Source organism: Neophocaena asiaeorientalis, unplaced genomic scaffold (assembly GCF_003031525.2).
Source record: "Neophocaena asiaeorientalis asiaeorientalis breed wild unplaced genomic scaffold, Neophocaena_asiaeorientalis_V1.1 scaffold264, whole genome shotgun sequence".
NCBI lineage: Eukaryota > Metazoa > Chordata > Mammalia > Artiodactyla > Phocoenidae > Neophocaena > Neophocaena asiaeorientalis.
The window spans coordinates 469,937-485,242 of record NW_020185332.1 but is presented as its reverse complement, the minus strand read 5'-3'; the positions used below and the strand labels follow the sequence as shown (position 1 = coordinate 485,242).

At 52.2% G+C, this 15,306-nt stretch overlaps 1 protein-coding gene across 1 annotated transcript in view; it reads left to right on the top strand.

The window, feature by feature from the left end:
- The window catches only part of SMAD6 (SMAD family member 6), a 75,524-nt gene that overhangs the window by 6,712 nt on the left and 53,506 nt on the right, over positions 1 to 15,306 (top strand). The window contains 2 exon segments of the mRNA XM_024735140.1: positions 2,348 to 2,404; positions 6,255 to 6,332. Of these exon segments, the coding sequence (XP_024590908.1) occupies positions 2,348 to 2,404; positions 6,255 to 6,332 (135 nt within the window).

Sequence of the window (15,306 nt, the reverse complement as noted above, 5' to 3'; positions counted from 1 at the left end):
CCCCCCCCCCCCCCTTTACAGGTCCCAGGTAAGCAGCCCCAGGCAGAGATGCTGGGGTTGATTACAGTGGCTTGACTCCAGCTTCCACAGCCCATAGCTGCCAGGTTTCACTTTGGGGGACAGATCTGGGGGCAGATGTCCAGAGCTCCCTACTATGTATGGACTGGGCCTCAGCCAATTAGATGTTTGCAAGAGGAACCCGGACACAGGAGTTGCAGACCTTCTGATAAGTTAGTGGAGTAGTGGAAAGGACATGAGGCTGGGGGTCAGGATACCTGGCCTCTGGTTCTGCCTCTACACCAGCTCCCTGTCTGGCCCTCAAGGAGTCACTTCTACTCTTCAGGCCTCAGTCTTCTCCTCTGTACAGTGGGAGCACTGGCTTCAATTCTCTTTCCCTGTGGAGCGCTAGCCCTACCTGTATTTTGCCTCTTGTCCTGACAGTCTGGTCTCTAGCCCCTCCAAGACTGGTGGAGGCAAATAGCCCCCCTCCTTGAGTCTTGTTTGAGGTCTCCTTTGGGTCACCCTTTTGGCCCCATAGGTCCTCTTTCTCCACACTTTCGTCCACCGATGCCCCCAACTTTACCATTATCCTTGTCACCATTGTCTTTGTCCACATCTGTTTACTGAACACTTTTCTGTGCATATGATGTACCAGACCCAGCTGGGATGAAGGGGTAGAAGATAGGGTGCCTCTTGACTGCCTGTCTCATTGGGTTGTAGAGCAGAGTCAGGCCTGGGCTCAAATCCCAGCTCCACCACGATTGGCTGGGGAACAGTGGGCAGGTCAGTCTTCTCATCTGTGAAATGGGAATGATAATGGTCATCTTATTAATTTTTAAGAAAGGAGGAAATGAAAATAGGCACCCAATGAGCATGATTAACCACTGTGTACCTAAGGTCCAAAAGAATAAAATACAATGAATGAAATTGAAAGGTCCCAGCACAGAGAGAGACACAGGGTACACATTCAGCAAATGTTTGCTTCGCCCCCAGTGGCTAATCCATGATTCATTTTCCTTCTCCCTATAACTCCAGTCCACAAAAGACTCCCTGTTTCTAGACTGCAGCGCCTTCACTTTGTTGAAGTCATTTCTAGCTGGAAAAGCCGGGGTGGGGAAGAGGTGAAGCCGCCTGCTCCTGCGACTAATTGTGCCTTATTATAATCGTGAAAAACACTTATTACCCCTTGTGTCATTCCTGATACCTGCCTGATAATAGTTATTACCACTTTACTACCACTGAGAGTTTGTTTTAGTTTGCGATTTGATGGCCTTTCGTTTCTTTTAAGGAAAATGAAGGGTCATTTCATTCGTGCAAATTGTTACTTAGTTAAGCAAATTGTTACTTCCCAGAAAGCAAGAGGCCTGAGGAATTCTTCTGAAGACAAAGTATATGTTTTTAAGGACAAGTATTTTAGGCAAATGAAAGGAAACCCAAAGAAAAATACCATAGACAATAAAGAATCGCAGAGGGTCTGATCTGGAAGGCCACGGAGATTGTGTGTACCGCCCCTTCTCTTTACAGAGGGGGAGACTGAGGCCAAGAGCTGGCAGTGACTGGTTTAAGGTCTCCCATCGGGGGAGCTGGATTTGGCTTCCTGGGTTCCAACCAGTCATGTCCTCCTCCTTGCCCTGAAGGTCATTTGCTCTAATGTAGTTTGTTTGAAAGGGAGCTCCTGTGTCTGTGTGGGCCTCTGCAGTCAGTCAGTTCTGACTAGAGTTGCCAAACTTAGCAAAGAAAATTACAGAATGCCCTGTTAAGTTTGAATTTCAGGTAAACAACACATAATATTTTAGTATAAGTATGTCCCAGATATTGCAAGGGACATACTTATGCTAAAAGTTTATGCCATGTATATCCAAAATTCAACTTTAACCAAGCATCCTGTATTTTAACAGGCCACCTTAGCTTTGACTTTCCCTGTACCCCTGTTTCTCTCATTATAATAATAATAGTTACTGTTTGTGGAGGTAGTTTTCTTCAATACCAAGAGCTGTACTGAGCATTTTACATACATTATTTCCTTTTGCCCTCCTGGCAAACCTGGGAGGTCGCTATGATTATTGTCTCCATTTTAGAGCTGAGGAAACAAGCTCAGAGAGGTGAGGTAACTTGCCTGAGGTCACACAGCCAAAGGTGACAGAGCAGGGATTGAGCCCAGGTCTGTACCCCAAGTTTGTGGCTTTCCCTGTTGGCCAGTGCTGTTCCAGGGGACTGGGGCAGCAGAGGTGCTGGGTTCCTGGGAGCTGGGTTTATTATTTGAGGAAACCAATAATCAAAAGCATGTAGAACCCCCATGTGTGAACTCTCCCATCCCAGCAGTGACATGTTGTCTCCTGTCTTCCAGAATCACCACCACCCCCCTACTCTCGGCTGTCTCCTCGCGACGAGTACAAGCCACTGGGTAAGTGTGTCCTCCTTCTGACCTTTGGGGAGGTGCCTCCTTCCCAGGCTCCCACAGGGCCCTGCCTCAGTGCTGAAGGGCCAGAGAAGGAGGGGAGGGAGGGATCACCAGCCTGGTTGCCTTTGAAATGGGATGGGTGAAGTTTTACAAACACAACCCCAGTTGGGCCAGAGCCGACCCAGCCTTTGCAGTGCCTTTGCAGCGAGCTATTTACGTCTTGAAATTCCTCGCTCATCATTAACCTCTCTGTGACCTTTAACCATGGGCCTGTGGGAGACGAATGGGTTTCAGCTTCAACATCTTGTTGATGCTGGTGGGTTGATGTTTCTGTTTCTTTTCCTCTCCTTCCCTCCCAGCCTTACGTGGTTCTCCTTTGGTGTGTGTTAATTAGCACTGTGACAGATAGGCTGAGCACGATCACTGTTGAGATGAGCTGTATGTTCCCCCCCCCCTCTTTTAAGCCGAGAAGTTCACCTGGGCAGAAACAACAGCTGGAACGTTTAGAAAGCAAGTGTCTTGGTACACCAAGCCCCTGGCATGGAGGGTACCCCTCAGTGGTAGTGTCATTGTTGGCAGGGCCCATTCAGAGGTAGAACGTGTTTTCTGTAAAGCCTTGGGGCTGAATGAGCAGCCCGTACGCTGGGGTAGATGCATGTGGTTTTAAAAGTAGAAACGGCTCATTTCCTGGCCCTCCTGGTTCCTCCAGTGGAGAATCCCAGTGGTGGGGTGAGTATGGCCTGAATAGTACCGGGAGAGTGACTTTGTGACCGTGGGACTACTGTGGGTAGCTGCCGTGGGACTCGAGCTTTAAATGTCAGATGGCGTGGCACTGATGCTGACACATTCCACCAGTGACCACAAAAAGTGGGTTTTGTTTTGTTTTTGGTAAAGGCCTCTTCCCGGTAGCGTGTGTCAGCATCATCTGGGAGGTCACTTCTAAGTGTCATAAACTCTGAGGCATCCAGTCCAGTTTTCCTTTCAGGCCGCCCTGTGGAGACAGGAGTGCCCACCGGGTCCCTTCAGGAGTTTGTCCTTCTCAGTCTAGGAAGACAGAGGCTGTCCCATGACGGTGTATGAGTCAGTGGCTTAACGATGGCAACTTCCTCATTGTTTTTCTTGAAGTATGGTCACACCGTGGATGGAGGAGCTTCATTTAGTTCTCTGGGGAACTGGAGCGATCATCTGGTGGGACCCTGTCACTTTGTAGACAAGGAATCAGGCCGAAGGTCAGGGAGAACCGCCCAGCTGATGAGCAGTGGGGCTGAGGCGGAAACCCAGAGCAGCCCCTGTTCAGCTCAGCGGTTCCCCATCCTTCCCTTCCAGGCCCGTCTCAGCATTTTTCTTTTTTTTTTTTCTTTTTTGCGGTACGCGGGCCTCTCACTGTTGTGGCCTCTCCCGTTGCGGAGCACAGGCTCCGGACGCGCAGGCTCAGCGGCCATGGCTCACGGGCCCAGCCGCTCCGCGGCATGCGGGATCTTCCCGGACCAGGCCACGAATCCGTGTCTCCTGCATCGGCAGGCGGACTCTCAACCACTGTGCCACCAGGGAAGCCCAGCATTTTTTAAGTTAACATAATTGCACTAGTCGCTTAGAAGATCCCTCATTCTAGTAGAGGAAAAGGAAAACCCTCAAACATTCTTAGTAAATGTAGCACCTGAGCTTGAATGTCAAGGATCATTGCCCCAAGGAATCGTGGGTCAGCCGGTGATAAAGCCACAGAAATCAGGACTCCATCCAGCGGGGCAAAGTGACCATTTGGAAATCAGCAGGTGTCCCGGTTATTTTACAAATGGGACAACTGCGACGGAGAAAGAGGAAGTGACACTTGCTGGTGGTCATACAGCTCAAGGGTCCAAAAACGACAGGCCACCATTTGTTTTTGTGTGGCTCTTGGGCTAAGAGTGGTTTTTACTTTTTAAAACGGTTAAGAAAAAAAAAAAAAAACCACCAAAAGCAGAAGCATGTCTTTTGTGACATGTGAAATTCAAATTTCAGAGTCCGTAACAAAGTTCTGCTGGAACCCAGCTGTATTGTCTGCGGCCGCTTCCGCAGGACAGGAGCAGAGGTGGATAGTTGCGATGGAGATTGTAGAGCTCACAAAGCTGAAAATATTCACTACGGGGCCCTTTGCAGGCAAAGCTGGTGACCCCTGATTTTGCTGAGTAAGAGCGGAAGTGGGACTCGAACCCGGGGCTCCGGCTTCCAGATGAGGTTCTTCCTTGGGGCTCGAGCAGTGACCAAGGTTGGAGTGTTCTTTTTCTACAGCAGCCTCGTAGGGCCTCACTAGAAGCACTAGACGTGAACGTTTGGAGAGTGCATGGCAGGGACTTATAGCTGCGAAGGATGGAAAACACCCATCGCCCCCACTCCTGGAACGTTCATAAAGCTGTCTGTGTTGGCTCCACAGCGGTTCACTAAGAAACAGGGTTCGGCCTGGGGTGTTGCTACTTCAAACAATAAGTGGCAGTAAGACTTGGGGCCTGAACACTTGGGGAAGATTAGGTCTGAAAAGCAAAGAGGTTCCCACTTAAGCATTGAGGTTATTATCTTCTGTCCCTATTTTCCTCTAAACACATTTGACCAGCAGATAACTTTTTCAGGCCCCGATAAATAGTCCGAGTTATTTTTTGTATTATTTTCTTTTCCTTGCATTGTTAGTTTTTCATAAACAAAAAGTCATTTCACTTCTAAGCCACTGCGATCACATAAAACCAAAAAAAACAGAATAAAACCCAGAACACCCAGTCAGCATCTGGCAAGTGGGAGACGAGAAAGAAAAAGAAAGAAAAAGGCCAAATTGTTTAAGGTTTCATCTTCCCGCTCCCCAAGCCACGTGGTAGAAGGAAAAAATTCCTACAGGATCGAATGGAATTCTAGCTAGCTAGGGCCTAGGCTAACGGTTTTTGTGCCAGGATTCCCCAGCTTGGAGTGGCTTTCCTGAGCCAGGTGGGACCAGCCGAGCCACATCTGGGTTGTGCTGGGTGAGAAGATGAAAGATACTACAAGCCTCACAGAAAGAACATGCCTTCCATCTCCTGGACAGACCTGTCCCTTAACGGGGACAGCACCCCGTTACTGGTAGCAGAGGCAGAGGCCCAGGAAAAACTTTCCAAGTCGGCCTGCCCCCCAAGGCATCCGCTTGTCCCACTAATAGCTCAGCGTTCAAGAGAAAACGTGCAAAAGAATTTCCCTTCCCCATCTAAGTGCACTGCGGACAGGGGAAAGCAAATAGCGCACGCCATGTGAGGTACTTAAAACTATTTAAACAACAATGAACGCCTTGAAAAAAAAGAGAAAAGAAAAAAATAGTCTAGACATTGAAAGTTGCTCTGGGAGTGGGTTTGGATGTGAGGGTAGGGGAGGGGAGAGAGAAAAAAGTTAATCTGGGAGCAAATGCTTGAGCCCTTAATTAGAGGGGTGTAAGCGGGACAGAGTGAGGATGGCTGGTAACTTGTTAAAACAGAGTTTCCCCAGCTCCAGAGGGAGGAAGGAAGGAAGGAAGGAAGCAAGAAGGAACAACTTCAAGAATTTTAATGGTTGTAATTAAGTACAGCAGCTATGAATTGTTTAGGGGCTTAATTTAACCTTACTCAAGAAGGCTCCAAGTTACTACTTGCTCGGTCCCCTGAACTTGGGTTATTTCTGTGGCCAGAGCAATTGAAACTTTTTCAGGTGCCAGGGCTGCAGCAGCCAGCATTTTCCAGAAGGGTTCCAGGGTTGGCTGGCCTGGTCTCGTGCGATCGTGGGGCGGGGAGTGGCAGAAGAAAGTTGTGGGGGACATACTGCCTTGAGAAAGAAGAGAGGAACACCCCACAGCCAACTTAAGTTCTCTTTCTCTTTCCTCCTGTAGATCTATCTGATTCCACATTGTCTTACACTGAAACGGAGGCCACCAACTCCCTCATCACGGCTCCGGGTGAATTCTCAGGTTGGCATTTTTTTTCCCTGTATGTTGCCATTGTGTTGAACTTTATAGGAGGGGGACAAGTGGCAGGGGCCTGACGGAGGTCTTGTTGATGTCCCCCCTCCTTTTCTTTTCCCTGGGCCTCCCACCCCTCGAGGAGAAGACTGCCAGGGTCTTCATCACAGGTGTTCTTGGGGTTAAGAACAATCTATATGCATGAGGCCTAAGGATGAGAACTTTTCAAGTGCCTGGCAATCCATGCTCTGACCAGTTTTCTCTCGTGGACATGATAAAAACCCAGCCCAGTTCTCCATCCCGATTTTGCGAGGGGTCCTCTCCCCAAGCTGGCTGAGAGGCAGCAAAATGGACGTGTTTGTTTACATTTGTCTTCTTGGGTTTCTCCTTCTGTCCCTGCTCTGGTGAAGGACCGATGCGCAGGGTCAGAAGAGGGGGAAATGGAGTGGGTAGAACGATCATGGGGAAGAGTCTAGCAAGCGAGGAGTTTTCCAGAGGCTGGTGGTTTCCGTGTCTCTCCCTGAGCACTGGGTGCTGGGCTAGGAAGCAGAGAGAACCCTGATTTGGAGCCTCCCCTACTTCCCACATTTAAGACTTGGCCATAGGGACCCTCACATTCTGGGGAACACTTAAATCAAGCTTTCCTTGAGAAATGACATGTTGGTGGTGACCCGGGGGCTTCGAGGGCCAGGAGGGGCTCGAGGGCCAGGAGGGGCTCAAATGCCGAGGTCTGTGTGGCCTTTTGGGAGCATGGTGGGTAGGGTGCGCTGTGGGGACAGCTGGGGCTTGTGGCCTGGCTCTGTGCTGCGTTGGGTGACAGCCCCTCGGGCGGGAGATGCTTCCCCAGCAGGCATGGCTGGATCTCTTTGAGAAGGCCTGTGTTTGCCCGCATCTGAGCCGTCCACCCCGGACCCCACACCCTGTCATAATGGCAACAACAGTCATTGTAGCTCTCTATTGAGTGTTTACTTTGGGCCACATCCTCTACTCGGGCCCCTTTAGAATCATCATCTCAGAACAGCAGTAAAGTGACTTGCCCAGGATCACGTAGGAGCAGAGCCATTTGCCACTATGTCACTATGCTTCTGACCACTGTTCTGTCCCCCACTTCTCTGCAAGGGCTGGATGTACCTCCAGTGAACTTATTTCTCACGAAGCTCTGTCATTCCTGCCGTACTCTCCCCACGCCTCTACGGGTGTCACAGTGTTGGCTGCTCAGGGCTGCCTGTCCAGTCCCCGTGTCCAGAGCCCTTCCCCATCCGTTCCATGTTCCATCACAGCCGTGGGAGACCACAAGAGTACGTCTGTTTCGAAGATAGAGAAACTAGAAACCAGAGCAGGAAGTGACTTGCCCAGGGGTACAGTAGAGCTTATGGCGCAGCTGGTACTGGGGTCTAGGTCTTCTGGGTCCCACTTGCCTTCTGGTCTCTGGTGGCCCCTCTCATTGGCCCACTTTGTTTTCATCCCCGCCTTTTGGCCTTACTTGTTAAAATGTCTTTCCCTGAAAGACCCGACCAGATGAACGCAAGAAGTGGACGTTTTAATCCATTCTTCTTCCTCTGTGCCTACGTGGTTGGAAGCCACATATAATTTTGAAGCAAGAGGCTTAAAAGTATTTCTGAATGCGAGATTCCACGTCCCTGCCAACCGTCAGAGTGTACTTAACTTAGATGGGTTGCGCTGGCATTGGTTGTGTGGACAGATGGGTAGTTTTTCATCATCTCTTCCCCTCCTTGTTAATGACGGAAACTGCTGTGTGTGGAGGTGTCTTACGGGTTCATGGTGTGTCCTCAGATGTGATCTCTTTTGATCTCTGTCATCCCAGAGCTGGCCTGGTGTGTGACACAGGCTGGAGAGAGCAGACCCCAGAGCACCTGCAGGAGGCCCCTCCCTACATCCGGTTCCCAGGGGAGAGCACCCTCTGGAGGCTGGAAGGTCTCCGGAGACCCTGAGGCCATTAGGTTGGGCTGCCTTTGGGGCCCAGTGGGCCTGTGTTTGGGATTCCCACGCAGCTATCCCAGAGCGACCTTTGGTGCTGACTGGTGAGAAGGCCCTGATGTGATGCTCTTTACCGTGGATGAGGATTGCATGGCTCTCATGAGGAAACCTGACATCCATTGCCTTGGGATTCTCAGGGACCGAAGGAACTGGGGAGGAAGTTTGGGATTTCCTTTTGGGGGTTGATCGGTCTGGGTTGCAGGTGGTCTCGGTAGGCGTTCCCCATTGTAGTTATCCGGGCCCCTCCCAGGGACGGCGTGGGTCTCCTCCCACTCTGCGGGCGCACAGTGCAGCGTTTGTAGCCTACTTGTGCCGTGGGGATCCCAGGACCGATGGGTGGGCCCTGCCCCTGCCTCCTGGATGCGTGTAGAGCTAGGGCTCTGGGTGGCTGTCACCTTGGAGGACAGGCTCAGGGAGGGAGGCCCTGCAGGGTGAGAAGAAGGCCCAGAGGGGGTCTCAGTGGATGGTGAAGCAAGACTCATCCTGCAAAGATGGGAGGCAGGGCGGGAGGTGAGGTCAGAAAGCTGAGGAGCGCAGGCAGGTAGAATGCGTGGGGACAGACCAGGCGTTGGATGCTGATGCTGACATTTATCTAACGTTGACATTCACTACTTAGCACTTTGCTGACTGCTGGTCCTTCTTCATCTTGCTGACTCCTTATCACAACCCAGTGAGACGCATTTGATTCCCCCTGTTTCAGAGGTGAGGAAACCGAGGCTCATGGCCAGGCCAGCTGCCCAGATTCCCAAACTGTAAGTGGCAGGCTTGGGGCGGGAGACTGAGCGGTGTGACTGCGCAGCCTTCCACAGCAAGGATCCCCACCCATCCTTCTCCCTGAGCCACACCTGGCAAGGTGGAGGGATCAAAAGGAGGCCCGGGACAGCCTGTCCTGATTGAAGTACTAGGGACAGGGCTGGGGCCTGGCTAGAGGCACAGGGCCCTGTGCCTCTCCGTGTCCCCACCGGGTGAAGCTTGCCCACCACCCGGAGACCACCCGCAGCCCCCTCTGTGCCCCTGCATCCTGGGGGGTGGGGGGTGGGCGGCGCTGTCCCTGAGAGCCTGGCCTCTCTCAGCGTCTTGGGATGGGTGTTGCCGGAGCAGGGTGTCTGCAGCTCCGGGACGGAGGCTGCCCTTGTTTGTCTTGTACAGTGACAATCCCAGCACCTGACCTGAGGCTGGCTATTTTTATCCAGCGCCAAGGTCTCTGCTTCACTTTCCCGTCCTGTTGCTGAGGCCACGTTAGGGGAAATGGGGGGATTCTGAGGCTTAGTCACAGCCAGGGCAGTTGAGGATGCATCGGTGGGCAGGGTGGGGGGCAGCAGGACAGGAGACTGTCTTGTTTCAGCCTTCTGCTGAACGCTTGACACCCTCTCATCTGATCTCTGCGTCGGCTCCAAATGTCGATACGTGATCTCCACTAAACAGACAAGAAAACTGAAGCTCAGGGTGGCAAGTGACTTCACCAAGATCACCCAGTAGGGGGCCAGAACATGGAGCTTCCACTAAGTAAAGACCCTTACACCTGGAGTCTTCAGTGGGACTTGAAAGCCTAGAAGTCCCCTTTTGGGGTGCCTTCACTTCAGGTCCTCGACACTCTGGTTTCCTTGCCTAACTGCTGCCCCTTGACTGTCTAAGGGGCATCCTCTTCCTCTCTGCAACATCTCCAACCGCCCCCCCCCATTCCCTTTATTTCGATCTAGTTTGCAGAGGAAAGCAAGATTAGCTGGTTAAATTCATACTAAGGTGTGAGTGGCCGGTGGGCAACTCTGCTTGGCAAATTAAAGGCAGGATATGCAATAATTCAAAGAAATTGCAGGATCAAGGGCCACATGGGAACGACCTCTCTGAGGGCTGGGTTCTCTTGGCTCCAGGCTAGAAGAGAATGAGCGTGACGCAAGGAGCTTTTTGCCCTGGATGAGGTAGGAGGAGCTAGGCCAGGCTCAGTGCTGGGTGCTGAGTGAGCTCTGGGAGTTGAGCAGGGCCCAAGGTGATGGGCTGTGTTTAGAAGCCAGGCCTGTCTGACTCCAGTGCTGTGGGGCTGGAGCGTAGAGCACTGGGCAGACTTCTGTAGGAACCAGTAACTCCCCTCTAGTATCCTATTCTAGTGCCTATTGGATAACCGTTCGAGTGCTTTATTAAGCACCCACTGTATGCAAGACATGGTGTAAGCTGCCTGTCATGGGGACCAGACAGTCCCTTTGTCTGACTTTGGTTGTGTGTACCAGTATCTCAGTCCTTGGAGCATGCCGCTTTCTTTAGAGTGTCAGTGAGGGCGAGCCCCTCACTTTGAAGAGAAGGCCCGGGAAGAAAAGGAGCTACTCAGGACAGTGTGGAGAGTTGGGGGCTCAGCTGGATGTGGGTATCTTTCCTCCACCAGCCAAACTCTAAGCTCCTCAAGGGCACAGATCATTCTCCAGGATTCGTGCATTCTGTAGATTGGCAGAGTTTGGGAACAGAGGCTCAGAGAGGTTAGGAGAGCGTCTGAGGGCCGCACAGCAAGCATAGGAGGTGGAGCCAGGCCATAACCTAGATGGATGGGTCCATGCTGCCCACCCACCTGCCACCTTTCCTCTCAGTGGTCCCCGAAGAGGTTCCCCTTTGTGGTCAGTGCTGTCTGATGTGTGTCAGTGCTCACAGAAGCCAGGAGAGGAGTGAGTTAGCGCAGTATCATTTCCTGCTGCTTCCCGATTCTAGGACCCAAGCTTGCTCGCCTCAGAGGCCCTGGTCCAGAACGACCCTAGAGCTCCTCATTCTCCGGGGTCCTCAATTCAGCTCCCTCAGTGTGTGCTGAGCCTCTCTAGCAAGGTGGGCCGAAGAGCATGGGCTGTGCACCTTTGGGCCCTGGGTTCAAGTCCCGGCTCTGCCATTTCCTAGTTGTGGGGCTTTGGGGCAGCCGCTTAACCACTCCCACCCTTGGTTTTCTCACGTGTAAAATGAGGATGAAAATAACAATGTGTCACCTTATGGTGAGAGTGAAATGATGCCAAGTGAATCAGCCAAGGCTTGGCACACATGTGGTAGGTGTGGCCATTATGGTGTGCCAGGCACTGTGCTTGGGCTGGAAGCACAGAGATAAAAATTACATCATCTCTGCCCTCAAGGTACTCACAGACAGGTGAAGACACAAATAGTAATAATGAGAAGTGGAATAAGAGGCAATAAAGAGAAAGAAGGGCTTAGTGACTGACTCTTGGTATGGTGGGGAGTTGACCCAGGAAGACTCCCTGGAGGAGGTGATATCCAATTGGGTATTATAGAAAGAATAGGAATCTACCAAAGAGGCAAGGTTTGGGGGGCGGGAGATGCGGTCCACGTAGAAGGAAAGCAAGTGCAGAGGCCTGGAAGTGTGAAAACAGCCTGATATTGAGAAACCAAAGGAGGGTAGAGGGGTTGGGAAGCAAGGTACCTGACGTTAGTGGGAGACGAGGCATGAGGAGGTGAAGGCCTGGGTAATAAAAAACTTTCTGCTATAATATACAGAGTACACAGGTAAGTGTCTAGCTTGGTGAATTTTTACCAACTGATCGCACCTGGGTGACAGGCAGGTCCCGGATAACATTGCCGTCACATGACTGTGCTCAGTCCCAACATGTGACAGTGCTCAGAGCCTGTGGGTCTAGGGGTGCCACGTGTTGAGTGAGTGGTTTAGAAGAGAGAGTGGGAGGGCAGGGGGATTGAGTTTTAGCTGAAAAGAGGGTTCCATTTGGCTTTGGAGAGCAGGAAGGACGTTTTACCTGGAGTTTGGGGCAGACAGTACCCTGACACTACTCGCCTTGAACCTAGGTAGGTCCCCTTGGGTTAAGAGGTGGCCTTGGGTGTGGCCCACTCCTGCTCTGCCTACCCACTGGGTCAGGCTCCAGCTTGGAAATTTGTGGATGGGTTGCAGGACTAACGCTGGGCTCTTGGGACCAGCTTACCATTTCCAATTCCGAAATAGCCCCAGACTCCTTGCCTCCTCTTGGGGCGGGGGTGGGGAGAGGGCACACTCACCTCTGCTCTGGTTCCTTGCATCATATCTCTGCCGTGTGTTTTTGTTTTTGTTTTAGCTTTGGTCAACAAAAGAAAAAAAAAACCTTCTTCCCTCCCTAAAACCTCCCAGGTATCTCACAGGGGGACCTGCTCTTCCTGGGCTAGTTTTTTGGAGCTGTAGGAGAGGTGGTGAGGGGGTCAAAGGCAGGAATGACAGAGGACCAGGCATTTGTGGAGGAGGCCTGGCCAACTTGGTTTGCCAAGAAGCACGTAGGGTGGTGAGCACTGCACTTGCGTGGGTTCCAGGCTTGGCCTTGCCCTTTACCCTATGGTGTGACCTCAGGTAAGCTCCTCACTCCCTAGTCTCAGTTTGCTCAGCTGTACATTGGGGCCATTGGGCCACCGATCTCAGGGGCCCCTTGATGCTTATGTGTTCCAGGTGGAGGGTACCAGCTCCTAGGCCTTGAGGGGTTGTACAGAGAGCTGGGGCTTCTGGCCTGCAGCATCTTAGCTTCTCATCATTGTCTCAGAGCCAAACTACAGCCTGGGACAAGGCCATGCAGAGGGAGGGGGGTTGGTGTACTGCCCCCTACCCTGGCAGCCCGGTCCCAGAATATGAAAACTTGGGGACTAGAGTGAGGGTACACTTAACTCATGACAATCCAAGGCCCAGAGAAGGCGACTGATTCACCAGAGATCACACAGCTTTTACATCCTCCAGGGTCCCTGACAAAGGATCCCAGGGCTGGTGCGTTTTCTGACCGTAGGCTTTGGGGTGACAAGTCAGTGTACTGAACATGTAGTAAGAGCCTACTGCATGCCAGTGCAGCTGCTACAAAGTGAAGAAAGCCAGGACCTTCCCCTTTAGGAGCTGATAGTCTAGGAGGAGAGGTAGATAACAAGCAAAGAATGGTGAATGATTTTGCTGAGTGCTGTGGAGATGTGGGCAAGCCTTAGCACCAGCACAGAAACAAGAGCAGGGGACTCTGTTGGGGTGGGAATGAGGTGTTCAGGGAAAGCTTCAAGGAGAAAGTGATTCTGAGTTGGGTTTTGTAGGATGACTAGGAGTTCACCAGGAGGACAACAGGATATAGATGGCCTGTCGGATAGAAGGAATGAATAGCTTGTACAGAAGCAGAGAGGTATGCAAATAGCACTGTGTGTTGTGAGTTTATTTGTGGCTAGAAGGTTAATACATGAGAGATGGAGAATAGGGTAAGATGAATCCAGAGATGTTGTCCTAAATCTGGAGGAATGGACTGGAACCGAGAGGTAGTGGGTACTGGGCCCAGAGGACCTCTGGGATATACTTGGTACTGAAGGGGCTCTGAACCTTGCCTAGCATCCAGCACAGGGCCTAGCCAATAGCCGGAGGTCATCGTGGGAGAAATAAATGAATGAATGGATTTTTGCCTGGGACAAAGAGATCTAGAAAACAGAGAGAACACATAAAAATAAAGACAGGTCATAACACATTTAATAATCAGATTTCTGAATCCTCCCAAGAACTCTATGAAGGAGAAGGAACTGTGGCTCAGAGAGTTTAAGTAACTTCCTGAGGTCTCCCAGCTAGAAAGCGGTGAAACTGGGATCAGACCCAGGCAGTCTGGCCCCTGTTGGGTTCCCCAGGGTCTGACGAGGTACCCTCTCTGCCCCCTGGAAGATACAGTACTCCAGTGATTCTTGGTCTTCTTTTGTGGGAGCTTTTGTGTTCCTGGGTACCCGAGATTCGGCATGAACAACTGTCACCGGGTCCTAGAGAGACTCTGCTCGTCGGATGGTTGCTGGATGAATACATGAGTAAATCAGTGAGATGGTGGGTGGGTGGATGGGCTTCTGAGTGGAGGCTGCTGGGCTGAGGGGGAGCCCTGTGCCCATCCAGGGCTGTGTGCCTCTGAGCTGGAGGCAGATGGCCCCTACCCCTCACTCTGCCTCGGGTGGCCTGCATCACTGGGGGAACCGGCAGGTTTTCTGAGGAGACCTGAAATTCCAGAAAATGCACTTGGTTGCATCCAGCCTAATCACAACCATCTGTCTGCCGGGCCCCATGGCTCGCCCTCCTCCTGTCCCCACTGGCACGCTTTCCCCGGGTGTCTGTAACAATTGGGAGCTGCGCTCGAAAGTTTCCTTGTCAGGGTAGAGCACCTGTTGCCAAGAGCTCCTCCTTTGATGCAGAAAATATATCCCGAAGGTACTTTGTCAGATGTTTTTATATTAAACATTCTCCCTCCGTGGCCCTTGGCTGCCAAGGGAAGCGGAGATGCATCGCTTTTCCAGTTGTCCTTTGTGGAAAGAATTCCTGGTGTTCACGGGCCCTTCCCCTATGCCCTCCCCTCCTCCCTCCACCCCCCCTCCCCCAGTCAGGGCCTGGCACCCCCAGCCTGAGAGGGTAAGGCCTGGGAGGCTGGCACCTCTGCAAAGCAGGTCCGCCCTGGCCCGAGGGAGGGACGCTACCCTCACCCCGTGGTGGAAGTCTCTGGAAAAACAGAGGTCTCATGTCTGGAGCAGACATCAAAGGCACTGTCCCAGACTGCAAGGTGAATCATCGCCGAGGCTTTAATTGATCTTTAAAAGGAGAGGGGGAAACTCAGAGATAGGAGCCTGGAAGCCGTTTTAATCAGAGTCGTCCAGGGTAGCGCCAGCTCTGGACAGAGCAGGGAGGAGCTGGGCTGCCAGGCCTTCTGTGCCAGGTGGGGGGAGAAGGTGGAGAGGTGGGCTCCCGTCACACAGTCACACAGCCTGAAATCGGGAAGGGAAGGGGCAGAGCCGGGAGCTGCATGGCTCCTGAGCAGCCCGGGGAAGCAGCGAAGTTGGGGGAGGAGGCTTTGCTGGGGCAGACGTGGTGAGTGGGGTGTGTTGGGAGAGAGATGGGGGCAGAGTGCAGCTTCTCTGGCTCCAGCTCCAGCCTCTTGGGGTGAAATGGGGCACCCAGCAGCCTGTTCATGTCAGGGTGTGTGTGCCCAGCAAGTCCCAGACTCTGCCCACCCCCCCCCCCCCCCCCCTTCACCCCCCCCCT